Source organism: Camellia sinensis, chromosome 13, assembly GCF_055761805.1.
Source record: "Camellia sinensis isolate YWXY chromosome 13, ASM5576180v1, whole genome shotgun sequence".
In the NCBI taxonomy this organism is placed as follows: Eukaryota; Viridiplantae; Streptophyta; class Magnoliopsida; order Ericales; family Theaceae; genus Camellia; species Camellia sinensis.
Genome location: NC_138973.1, coordinates 109316022 through 109328883, shown reverse-complemented (window position 1 = coordinate 109328883; position 12862 = coordinate 109316022). Strand labels below are relative to the sequence as shown.

The 12862-nt window shown below is 38.3% G+C and overlaps 2 protein-coding genes across 2 annotated transcripts; both read left to right on the top strand.

Moving 5' to 3' along the window:
* Positions 1 to 7742: 7742 nt before the first annotated feature.
* On the top strand, positions 7743 to 8195 carry LOC145805625 (uncharacterized). The gene has a single exon (XM_082900788.1). It carries the CDS (start codon positions 7743 to 7745, stop codon positions 8193 to 8195), a length of 453 nt encoding a protein of 150 aa, XP_082756914.1.
* Positions 8196 to 9207: 1012 nt separating this feature from the next.
* On the top strand, positions 9208 to 9684 carry LOC145805623 (uncharacterized). Its single transcript, XM_082900787.1, has one exon. It carries the CDS (start codon positions 9208 to 9210, stop codon positions 9682 to 9684), a length of 477 nt encoding a protein of 158 aa, XP_082756913.1.
* The last annotated feature ends 3178 nt before the right edge of the window (positions 9685 to 12862 follow it).

Genomic DNA, 12862 nt, shown 5'->3' with positions numbered 1-12862 from the left:
TTTATTTGACCCATCTTTTTGACTATTGCGGTTACGATGACTCTAATGCCAAAGTGGATTGCTGGCAAAGCAATGGATGGATTTAAGAGATCTGTTACCAAGGCTGCAGAACCTCGGCACATCCGACTACAAGTTCGACCGGCTGGAGCATCTGAAAATTAGCGCCGACGTTGGCGTTGGAATGGAGGAATTAGTTATGGGGCAGAAGTGGATGGCTGGTCTGCTGGATCTGATGTAGAGGCCTGATCTAGCCTTGGTGAAGAGGTAGCTTATAGAGCTGAAGTGGATGGGGTAGTCTGGTTTCTTCTTAGAACGTCTGGCAAAGGGAAACGGTAAGTCGGCACATAGTTCAGGAGAATTAGAGCCTTCCATTTGTTAATGGACAAGTCCAAAAGGCAAACCAAATCTCGACCTGTGACGTACGATTGACGAAAGGATTTTGGCAACTGAGGAAGATCTACAACAACAAGAACAAGTACATCAAAACAATTAAACAACAATAAAGAACCAAGTGTTAGGGAAAAATGGAGTTTTGGGGATGGCTAAGTCTTTACCCTCATCCTCTCTAAAAACTCCTCGGCACAAGGAATAGAGATGAAGATCATCATCCGGCGCGAATTCCCAATTGCCCGAGACAATGAGGTAGTTATCTCCAACACCTTTGTTGGAGTCTGGGATATCACCTATGAGTTTATACTTGGTCAACCGAGGTTTGAGGTAGTATGTGTAGCTGTTCTTAGATTTAAGACCATACATGGTGTAGCAGTATTGAAGGTTAGACAAAGTGATCCTAGCATTTTCTCGGCTTACCAGTTTGGCAACACCATTGATAACCCTAAAAGTATTGACGGCTAACTGCAATGGTGCATGGGGTTGAGTCTATAGTACTGGAGGACTTCTCTAAAGAACATGTCAAGGGAGAACCTAATTCCACCCTCGATAATAGAAACTACCGGGAAAGGCATGTATGTTGCCCCTGGCATGATGGAATCATTCTCACTAGCCAACCTAAGGTGGACATCAACTGCGATGGAGAACTTTTGATGAAAATATTCGAGTTTACTAGGAGTATCTACCCTTCATTTGAACATCCCCATGACATTGGCTGGGATACAATTGGTAACAGAGGGGTCTAAGGACCTTGGCAAGAACCTAAAGGCACTAAGGAAGGGATTCAGAGACCCGAGGGAGGATTGGGGCAAGATTTGGTTTTAATTTTCCTAAGATCACTGTTTCTAGTAAATCCCAATCTCAGAATTACTGAAACAAGAAGCAAAGATAGAAGTCTGGAACAGAAAGCAAGAAAAAACAGAAAAAAACACAATTCAGAACCTGGAAAAAGGCAGAGAAGAGAAACAAAATAACAAGTACAGTGGTGCGAAACGATGATTCTTGAACATTAAGTGATCGTGTGTAAAATCAAGTGGAATAAACAAAATCAAGAACAGTAGGAATATTGAACAAATTTTGACTCAAGATACAGATTCAGTACCAATAGAAGTGCAAGAATCAATCAATATATAACAAGATTCATGCTCAAGAAATTGAAACTAGAAAGAAAAGAAAAATAGAGACTTACAGAGTGAGGCCAAGAACAAGGACGCTCAATTTGTTCTCACCGGATTCATATGACACCCTTGATTGGAACAGAACGATGCAAGACTTGTTGGAAGTGATAAATGGGCAGTAGCAGAGCTTGAGAAAGCTTGAAAATGGCAGTTTCGTAGAGAGAGAACAGTTGAAATAGAGAGAGTAGTGAATGAAAAGTGAAGAGAGACGGGGAAAGAGGAAAGAGTTTTGTCAAAAAATATGAAAATGCGACCAAACATTATGTAACTTCCTTGGAGGATATGCTCGTTACGCCGCATGGCAGGCTTGAAGCAACATAATGGCATGTATCAAGTACGAGCTAATAACGAAGTGACACGTGGTAAAGACGGTTGAAAAGACGGTGTGTGACGGCTTACGCACACCAGGGATGCGATTATGATTCTTGAAATTCTTGAGTTAGTGGGGTGGCGACCTCGGCTAACGCTTGACCTCGGTTGAAATGATAAATGAATACGGTTCTTGATTCTTGATATGGTTATTTGAAAGCCGACGAGTCTTGATTTTGATCAGGTCGATATGATTGAATGATCAACGATATAGGTTCCATCACCTTAGGTTGTTGCGGTAATAAAACCTAGGGAGCAATTGTGGAGAAGTATTTTGAGATGATGCCACGTGGCTAAGGTGGCATTGAGGTGTCAGCCGAGGTGCCAAGTGAGCAGATCATGTTTGCCGAGATGTTTAGGGTACTGCCAAGGTATTTTGCGGAAATGCCAGAATCTGAGATATTTGGATAGGGGACAAGAGTCCAAGATAATAGAGGGTTCTAGTTTGGATAAGGATAAGGCTCAAGAGGAGTTTATCTCTATCCAGCTGAGAGTCCTAGATGAACATGTGCCTAAGTCCAATGAAGTGAGACTTCTAGGGGACGAGGGCAGTGTTGATTATAAAAGAGAGGCACCTCATGGTCTAAGGTACATTTTAATTGTGAGTTTAAGTACTTGTGTTCTGTTAACTTTGAGAGATAAAAATTACTGACTTGATCACCGAAGTGCCCCCGGATGGACGAGCCACTACGATATTCTCATTGTCTTGTTGTAGGTTGTCAGTTCATCTATTCTGCCAGTACTCTCCAGCTAAGTTCCCTGTTTGGTTGTGTGGTCGAAAATCAACACCCACACTTTTCAAATTTAGATTTTTTTTTTTTTGGGGGGGGGGGGAGGGGACTAGTATAATCACTAATAGAAAAGTGGTGATTTTTTTCCTCAATTTTTGGGGGCCAAAGCGACGGGTTTGCTAGCTTTAGACCAAAGTCACCCTGCTTAACTCTACTTTCATCAATAATTTGTTAGTTATATGGATAAAAAAAAATAGTGTTATCATCTATTTTACATGAAAATCTTATGTTGTTTATTTTTGTATTTTCGCACCATCTGAATTAGTATCAGTCCATTTAACATTACTAAAAGAGAGATCCGTGTAATTATGTCAAAATTGTGAAAAAGTAAGAGAAATCCGTCTGAATTAGTATAGAGAAATTTCTGTGAGGCCCCTGACTTTTTTTGTAAACCTTATTAGGTTCTTAAATTTTGAATTATTATAATAAAGCCCTTAGTTCGTCGATTAATTGCAAATTAAGCCCTAGGACTGAAAACGCATCACGGGCGAATCCATACAAATCCTAATCGATCCTGGAAGCTTAGAAATCACTTCTAACACTCTAATATTAATTACTTAACTCTCAAATTTTAGATTAATCGCTCTAAACCTTAACTTTCAATTTTTACAGTCATCGTTCGGTTATTTACCTTTAAATTCAAAGCAAGATAATACAAACTGAATTATTTTACACTTGAAATAGATACTTTAATTGAACCCAAGCCCGCACATTTTTATTAAATCACAAATTGACCCCAAACAAGTACTATTATATATTTATATATATACACTTTTACCCAAAAATCTTTTTTAATAATATATTTTACAATTTTCAAGATTTGTACAAAATATATATATATAACATGTCCATCAATTCACCATCACATGGCTAGCCATCATAACCCCCCTAGATTATAGTCATTGTACTTTAAAATCTCTTGAAATCTTGGAGCAATAATGACTTTGGTACCTATAAAGATTTGCTATATATATATGTGTGTACTTCTAACTAGAAGATATTTACATTAGTCCTAGACCTAACTAGATCATAATTAAATACATCATTAAGGTTCTAATCCTCCTCATTTAATTACATTTAATGTGAAGCCCTGGAAAAATGTATTTTCTTTAAAAAAAAATAATAATAATAATAAAAAAACTCTTACATTTGCATTATTTCCTTAAAGCCCCTCAATTCTTAAACTATTTCGAATTTTGCCAGATAGCATTTTTAATTTTTATCGGAACAGGAATTACACTAGCCGGATTGGGTTCCCTAACCTAATTTAATTTAATTCTACATAAGTAAGGTTCCAATACATGAGTTTAATTCCAAGCCCTCACTTCTTTATTTAAATTCTAAATTTACCCCAAACTAGTACTTGTACCTTGTACCTTGGTATACCATCAATCTTGCAATATATATATATATATATATGTATACACCTTGAGGGTTGTGCCCTTGTACCTAAAATTAATAAAAAAAATAACCCCATCATCCTAGGGAGAAGAGAGGAGCCAATTTTCAATATATATCATCATGATATTCTAAGAAACCCAAACCTAGTACCCTAGACCTAGGTTGTTAATTCCAAAACTAGTTCCTTTCTAACTAGTGTTGCCTAAATCATTGACCAAGCCTCCCAAATCCCTTCCATTTCCTTAGAATCCAAACAAATCCTAACCTTTCCATCCATTTCCAACTAATGGGCTTTTAGGACATTTTACATCAAAAATTGCCTATATATACCACACCCTTCCTAGCTTGCAAACATACACACAACACACTCACTCACACACACATTTTGGTTAGAAAGAGGGGGGAGAGCAAGGAAGAGAAGTCTAGAGAAGAAGAGGGAGGAAGAAAAGAGTTTCTTGTGCAAAGTTGGAAGGTAAGCCACAAACACAACCTTCTCTTCATTTCCTTTTCTAATGCATGTTTTTGAAGATCCTAAATAATGTTTTCTTGATCTGTTATTATCAAGTTTTTATGTTAAAAATACTAAGATTTGAGTATGGAGTCCGTCTCTCTTGTATTTTCCCCATTTTGGCACAAACCATCTTCTTTTTGTACGAATCTCTCAACTTTTCAAGGGCACTCTTTCAAACAAATTTTATGAGTTAAACATGTGATAGTTTGCATATTTTACTCACAAAAGAAATGAAACTTTCCCATGGTGGAACCCCCTTTTTATAAATTTTCTTGTTTCGGGCATTCTACCTTAAAACCTGTTTTTGCAGTCAACTTTCACAAATTCCAGAAAAATGTACAAACATATTCTGAACCTCTATTTGATGTCAAAACCTTCCTTAAGGAGTTAGCTTTCAACTAAAATTGGTTTCATCGAAAAACATTGAGTGGTTTGCAAGAAAATCAAGTTTTCGTAACAGTTGACAGATCTGGGCAGATTCTGGACAGATTCTGGAACAGTGTTGGACTATTTTCTAAATAACTTAAAATCGGGAAAAGCAATCCCATTTCCGAAAAATGTTCTAGGAACTAGATCAAATTCTCTACGAGCCATAGGAAAACCGAGTCTGGTGGATGAACCTAAGTAGTTCTTCCATATTAACCTTCATGTGATGTTAAATCTGGAAATTTGTTATGTTTGGATGTTTTATACCTTTGTATTCATGAAAATGTTTAATGGCCTATTATCATATCTTGGCATAATGTTGTATGGGTATGTTATGTTATTTATCTTCTTGAGGAGGCATGCTTATGTGAATTTTATTTTATTGTTTAGTTGGACTAACCTTGACTTAAAACACTTAATTCAACGGGAAACCTAATTGGGTGGGTATTGGGTTTTCGAACACTTGAGTAATGAAAAGATGAGAAAATGTGATATATGATTTGTTGGGATGCGTTCCCTATTCGAGGTTAAAACTTGCGCAAGTGGTTTTCGGGACCCTTGAACGGAGCGGTTGTATTCGGACCCTAGGTGGTTTGGTGCAAGGAGGGATTCGGGCAAGGCCCTATTTTTACCGTCTCTTTTGAGGCCCTGCGGTTGGCGCTACGCGGTATATAACCGTTGGTAGGCATCCGAGGTTAGTTCTGCAACAAAGCAGCAAAAGAGGGGGCATACCGAATAATCCGCGTCCGATTCTTGTGGTCAGGAGGACGAAATCTCTTTGGGGGATTTCTAGTTACTAGCATCTGACTCAACTCTTAATGTATTTATTTGTTTATTGGAGTATCATGCTTTACTACTTGGTGCTATAAATGTGATTATGTATTGGACTGGGAAAAAGGGGTGGGGTGTGTGTGTGTTTACTGGGCATTTAAAGCTCACGGCGTATCATGCCAGGTGACGAAGCGGAACTCATAGCGGAAGACGACGAGCCGGAAACCTTTGAAGACTTTTGGCTATCTTAGGAATACTAGAAATTTCCTTTTTGTTATTTTGTAAGGCTCATATGAAGTTTAAAACTTTCTTTTTGGGATGTAATGTAATGGAACCATCTTTTGAAGCAAGTATAATTGTGGATGGTATGTATTTATATCCTATGTATGTACCTTATCGTTGCTTATGAGACCTTGTGCCAATGCCTTGTAAGATCTGTCAAAAAGGTAGTGCGCTACCTAAGAAAGGTGGACTTAGAAGGAAGGCTATTTTGACTCCTCCAGCGATCTGGGATCTTACTTGGTTATTGACCATGGGACTCACTAGTGACTTCCCTTGACTACAACCTATAGTGTAGAATCGGGGCGTCACAATTTGGTATCAGAGCCTAGGTTCAACCCTTACCCACGCGTTTCGACCTGCGGTTAGAGACTACCTTTCCCCGACTATGTTAGAATCTTTCTTAACCTATCTTAGGGAATTTCTTCGAATTTCTGGCACGCCAACATCAACTCATGAGGACCTACTTCAGGATCGTGAAATGGTTTTAACTTTGAGTGCGGCCTCATCGCGCAGTAGGGGGGGTACTATTAGTTCTACGCGTCTTCTATCGATTGTTGTACCCTCATCTTGTATTCGTAGCCTTTATTCAATGTCACCCTTTCCCAAAACTTAGTCTTGTCCATCTAGTCTTGTTTTATATACCACTATTTGTAAATTTGACCTCCTTGGCCCTTGAATATTTTGTTTAGCTCAAGGCTTCTTGTAAATAATTTCATTTTCTTTGCTCAGTGATGAATCTTGGATATTCAGTTTGAAACACGGATGGCCAACGCAGTTTCAAGTTAAATATCTAGTTTAGTCACTACATCTATAACCTTGATCACATTGAAGTTTGAAACCATAACATCATACCATTCATCTATATTTCAGACAATCCTGATGTTATCACCATAACTGCTTCGTATTCTTCATCTCCACTTCAATCCAATTTTAAAGATCATATTATGTACATGAAGTTGTGCTGTGTGAACACCCTAGGATAATCAAACTGTAACTTAAGATTAGTTGCTTACCTATAAGGAATTGCCTCTGTAGTTATAAATTGACTTACACCTCACCCCATTCATAGAAAAACAAATGGTGGACCATACTTCGAGACAAGTAATAGCATAAGCTTGCAAGCAACAATAGAAATGTGGTACCAGGAAATTGAAACCTTAAGAATGGACTAGCAAGCAGGGCTAAAACCCCGAACCCTATCAACAATCAAATTTTGGAAGAGCCTTACCATCTTTGTGGAAATAATCGGCACAACATTGACCTCAGAATGAGGGGAGGTAGAATCCAAGAGGACTTGGAGCTTGTGGAAAGGAGACCCAACTTCATAAGGGACCAGAAAGGAGCAATCGGCAGAATCTTCGCCTTGCAAGAGGAAGAAGCGGACCCGTCTGTAATTTAGTACTACACAATTCTTGGGTGCATGTTTTATTTGATACTGGTGCATCACATTCTTTCATATCCTCTGCTTGTGCTAAGTCATTAGAACTTGAATGTGAACCTTTAGAAATTCCCTTAAGTGTAATGTCACCTATGGGAGGATGCACTCGGGTAGGATTGATCTGTAAAGATTGTAAAATAGGAATGTTGAACCTATGCTTAACTTGCGACCTTCGTGTCATGGAAATGTCGGACTTCGATATCATCTTGGGCATGGACTGGATGTCCGCCCACCAAGCGGTGATCGACTGTCGCCAGAAGAAAGCGGTAGCTCACACGCAAGATGGAACACGTTTCCAGTTTAAGGGGGATAGACAAGACCCCATGGTTTCAACAAAACATCGGACGCAGTGGCGCGATCAACTGGCGGGTAGAATAGCAAGTCTGATTCTAAATGAGGAAGGCCAAGGGGAAATAGAACTCCCGCGCATAGTATGTGATTATGCAGATGTATTTCCTATGAAGTTTTCAGGATTGCCACCAACTCGGGAAGTAGACTTTGGCATCGAGCTACAACCTGGAACTACCCCAATATCCATGGCTCTGTATCGCATGGCACCAGCAGAACTACGAGAATTGAAGACACAACTACAGGAATTGCTCAAGAAAGGATTCGTTAGGCCAAGTACTTTGCCATGAGGAGCACCCGTGTTGTTTGCTAAGAAGAAAGATGGGTTGTTGAGGCTATGCATCGATTATCGTCAACTCAATCGAGTCACAATTAAAAACCGATACCCATTCCCGAGGATTGATGATCTTTTGACCAACTTAGAGGCTCAAGGTGCTATTCAAAGATCGATCTCAGGTCAGGTTACCATCAACTACGAGTCAAGGAGGAGGATATACCGAAGACTACCTTTCGTACTAGATATGGCCACTATGATTTTGTAGTAATGCCCTTCGGACTAACCAATACACCGGCAATATTCATGAGCCTAATGAATAAGATTTTTAGACCATACCTTGACCAGTTTGTAGTAGTGTTCATTGATGACATCTTTGTATATTCAAGGTTTGAAGAAGAGCATGAGCAACATTTAAGGACTATAATCGACTATATGCCAAGGCAAGTAAATGTGAATCCTAGCTAAATGAAGTAAAATTCTTAGGACACGTGGTATCAAGGAATGGGATTGCGGTAGATCCAACCAAGGTGGAGGCAGTATTAGATTGGAGACAACTAAAAACCGTGTCAGAAATCCGCAGCTTCTTAGGATTGGTCGGTTATTACCGGAGGTTCATCCAAGATTTCTCCAAACTAGCTAAACCAATGACTCATTTGACGCAAAAAGGAGTAAAGTATGAGTGGGATGAAAAATCCTTCCAAGAACTAAAGAAGAGGTTAACTAGTGCACCAATTTTGACCATCCCAGAACGAGAAGAGGGGTACACTGTGTATTGCGATGCGTCTAAAGAAGGATTAGGTTGCGTGCTCATGCAAAATGGAAAGGTGGTCGCGTATGGATCTAGGCAGTTAAAAACCTCACGAGCGCAACTACCCCACACACAACTTGGAGCTAGCAGCCGTAGTTTTGCCCTAAAGCAATGGCGACATTAACCGTATGGGGAACAATTTGAGATTTTCACCGATCACAAGAGTCTGAAGTATCTATTCACACAGAATGACCTTAACTTGAGACAGAGACGATGAATGGAGTATCTTGAGGATTTCCAGTTCACTCTCTCATATCACCCCGGTAAGGCCAATGTAGTAGCAGATGCTCTAAGTCGTAAGAACAGAGGGATGTTGGCTAAGATCTCCGTCAAGGAATGGGATATGGTTAAGACACTCAATGAGTTTAGGATCCAAGTGGAATCCCAAATTACAAAAGCATGTCTTGATACGAAGAAGGTGATTCCTAAGTTGATGAATGAGGTCGTGGAGGCCCAGAAGCATGATCAAGAGGTAGCCTACATCAAGGGACGTCTGGAGTCAGGAGAACCCATGCCCGGTTGGATAATTCACCCCGATGGGAGTTTAAGATACCAAGGCAGATTGTTTGTACCAAGCGGCGAGTTACTTAGAGAAAAGGTACTGGAGGAATGCCATCATTCTGCATTTGCGGTACATCCAAGAGGGACTAAAATGCACCAAGATTTGAAGAGGCAATATTGGTGGAATGGATGAAGATGGAAGTGGCTAAATTTGTAGCATGATGTCTGACATGCCAACAAATAAAGGCGGAACATCAGAAACCAGGGGGAATGTTGCAACCTCTACCAATAGCCGAATGGAAGTGGGAATACATGACGATGGATTTTGTGACAGGGTTGCCGAAGTCACCTAGAGGGCGCGATGCTATATGGGTAATAGTGGACCGCCTCACCAAGTCAGCGCATTTCTTACCCATCCAACAGAATGCTTTTATTATTTAAGGGGGATAGACTAATGATGCAACAAATCAACCAACACAATGGGAAGTGTAGATCGCCACATCAGGAAATTGGCAAAACAAGCCCTCACGCGAAAGCAGCAGCGTCATTACCCTTGTAGTCAACAATTCAAGAAGCTCGGAGATTAGCTTATCTCCTTAGTCATTAATCAGGGAGGAATTTGATTCAAGACGCTATTATTAGAGAGACCAATGGCGACTCTAGACAGAATGAAGAATAACATAAAAAGAGAAGATGATCTGAATGATTTAAAAACACGTTGCCAGCACTAGGACGTAATTTCCCATAACAATTTCAAGGACGAAATTTATTTAAGGGGGATAGGTTGTGAGGCCCCTGACTTTTTTTCTAAACCTTATTAGGTTCCTAAATTTTGAATTATTATAATAAAGCCCTTAGTTCGTCGATTAATCGCAAATTAAGCCCTAGGATTGAAAACGCATCACGGGCGAATCCATACAAACCCTAATCGATCCTGGAAGCTTAGAAATCACTTCTAACACTCTAATATTAATTACTTAACTCTCAAATTTTAGATTAATCGCTCTAAACCTTAACTTTCAATTTTTACAGTCATCGTTCGGTTATTTACCTTTAAATTCAAAGCAAGATAATACAAACTGAATTATTTTACACTTGAAATAGATACTTTAATTGAACCCAAGCCCACACATTTTTATTAAATCACAAATTGACCCCAAACAAGTACTATTATATATTTATATATATACACTTTTACCCAAAAATCTTTTTTAATAATATATTTTACAATTTCCAAGATTTGTACAAAATATATATATATATATATAACATGTCCATCAATTCACCATCACATGGCTAGCCATCATAACCCCCCTAGATTATAATCATTGTACTTTAAAATCTCTTGAAATCTTGGAGCAATAATGACTTTGGTACCTATAAAGATTTGCTATATATATGTGTGTACTTCTAATTAGAAGATATTTACATTAGTCCTAGACCTAACTAGATCATAATTAAATACATCAATAAGGTTCTAATCCTCCTCATTTCATTACATTTAATGTGAAGCCCCGGAAAAATGTATTTTCTTTAAAAAAAATAATAATAATAAAAAAAAAACCCTTACATTTGCATTATTTCCTTAAAGCCCCTCAGTTCTTAAACTATTTTGAATCTTGCCAGATAGCATTTTTAATTTTTATCGGAACAGGAATTACACTAGCCGGATTAGGTTCCCTAACCTAATTTAATGTAATTCTACATAAGTAAGGTTCCAATACATGAGTTTAATTTCAAGCCCTCACTTCTTTATTTAAATTCTAAATTTACCCCAAACTAGTACTTGTATCTTGTACCTTGGTATACCATCAATCTTGCAATATATATATATATATATATGTATACACCTTGAGGGATGTGCCCTTGTACCTAAAATTAATAAAAAAAATAACCCCATCATCCTAGGGAGAAAAGAGGAGCCAATTTTCAATATATATCATCATGATATTCCAGGAAACCCAAACCTAGTACCCTAGACCTAGGTTGTTAATTCCAAAACTAATTCCTTTCTAACTAGTGTTGCCTAAATCATTGACCAAGCCTCCCAAATCCCTTCCATTTCCTTAGAATCCAAACAAATCCTAACCTTTCCATCCATTTCCAACTAATGGGCTTTTAGGACATTTTACATCAAAAATTGCCTATATATACCACACCCTCCCTAGCTTGCAAACATACACACAACACGCTCACTCACACACACATTTTGGTTAGAAAGAGGGGGGAGAGCAAGGAAGAGAAGTCTAGAGAAGAAGAGGGAGGAAGAAAAGAGTTTCTTGTGCAAAGTTGGAAGGTAAGCCACAAACACAATCTTCTCTTCATTTCCTTTTCTAATGCATGTTTTTGAAGATCCTAAATAATGTTTTCCAGATCCGTTATTATCAAGTTTTTATGTTAAAAATACTAAGATTTGAGTATGGAGTCCATCTCTCTTGTATTTTCCCCATTTTGGCACAAACCATCTTCTTTTGGTACGAATCTCTCAACTTTTCAAGGGCACTCTTTCAAAAAAAATTTATGAGTTAAACATGTGATATTTAGCATATTTTCCTCACAAAATAAATGAAACTTTCCCATGGTGGAACCCTCTTTTTATAAATTTTCTTGTTTCGGGCATTCTACCTTAAAACCTGTTTTTGCAGTCAACTTTCAAAAATTCCAGAAAAATGTACAAAAATATTCTGAACCTCTATTTTATGTAAAAACCTTCCTTAAGGAGTTAGCTTTCAACTAAAATTGGTTTCATCGAAAAACATTGAGTGGTTTGCATGAAAATCAAGTTTTCGTAACAGTCGACAGATCTGGGCAGATTCTGGACAGATTCTGGAACAGTGTTGGACTATTTTCTAAATAACTTAAAATCGGGAAAAGCAATCCCATTTCCGAAAAATGTTCTAGGAACTAGATCAAATTCTCTACGAGCCATAGGAAAACCGAGTCTGGTGGATGAACCTAAGTAGTTCTTCCATATTAACCTTCATGTGATGTTAAATCTGGAAATTTGTTATGTTTGGATGTTTTATACCTTTGTATTCATGAAAATGTTTAATGGCCTATTATCATATCTTGGCATAATGTTGTATGGGTATGTTATGTTATTTATCTTCTTGAGGTGGCATGCTTATGTGAATTTTATTTTATTGTTTAGTTGGACTAACCTTGACTTAAAACACTTAATTCAACGGGAAACCTAATTGGGTGGGTATTGGGTTTTCGAACACTTGAGTAATGAAAAGATGAGAAAATGTGATATATGATTTGTTGGGATGCGTTCCCTATTCGAGGTTAAAACTTGCGCAAGTGGTTTTCGGGACCCTTGAACGGAGCGGTTATATTCGGACCCTAGGTGGTTTGGTGTAAGGAGGGAT

Excerpts from the sequence above, each read along its gene's own strand:
- LOC145805625 (XM_082900788.1), top strand. The coding sequence starts at position 7,743 with ATGTCGGACTTCGATATCATCTTGGGCATGGACTGGATGTCCGCCCAC.
- LOC145805623 (XM_082900787.1), top strand. The coding sequence starts at position 9,208 with ATGGAGTATCTTGAGGATTTCCAGTTCACTCTCTCATATCACCCCGGT.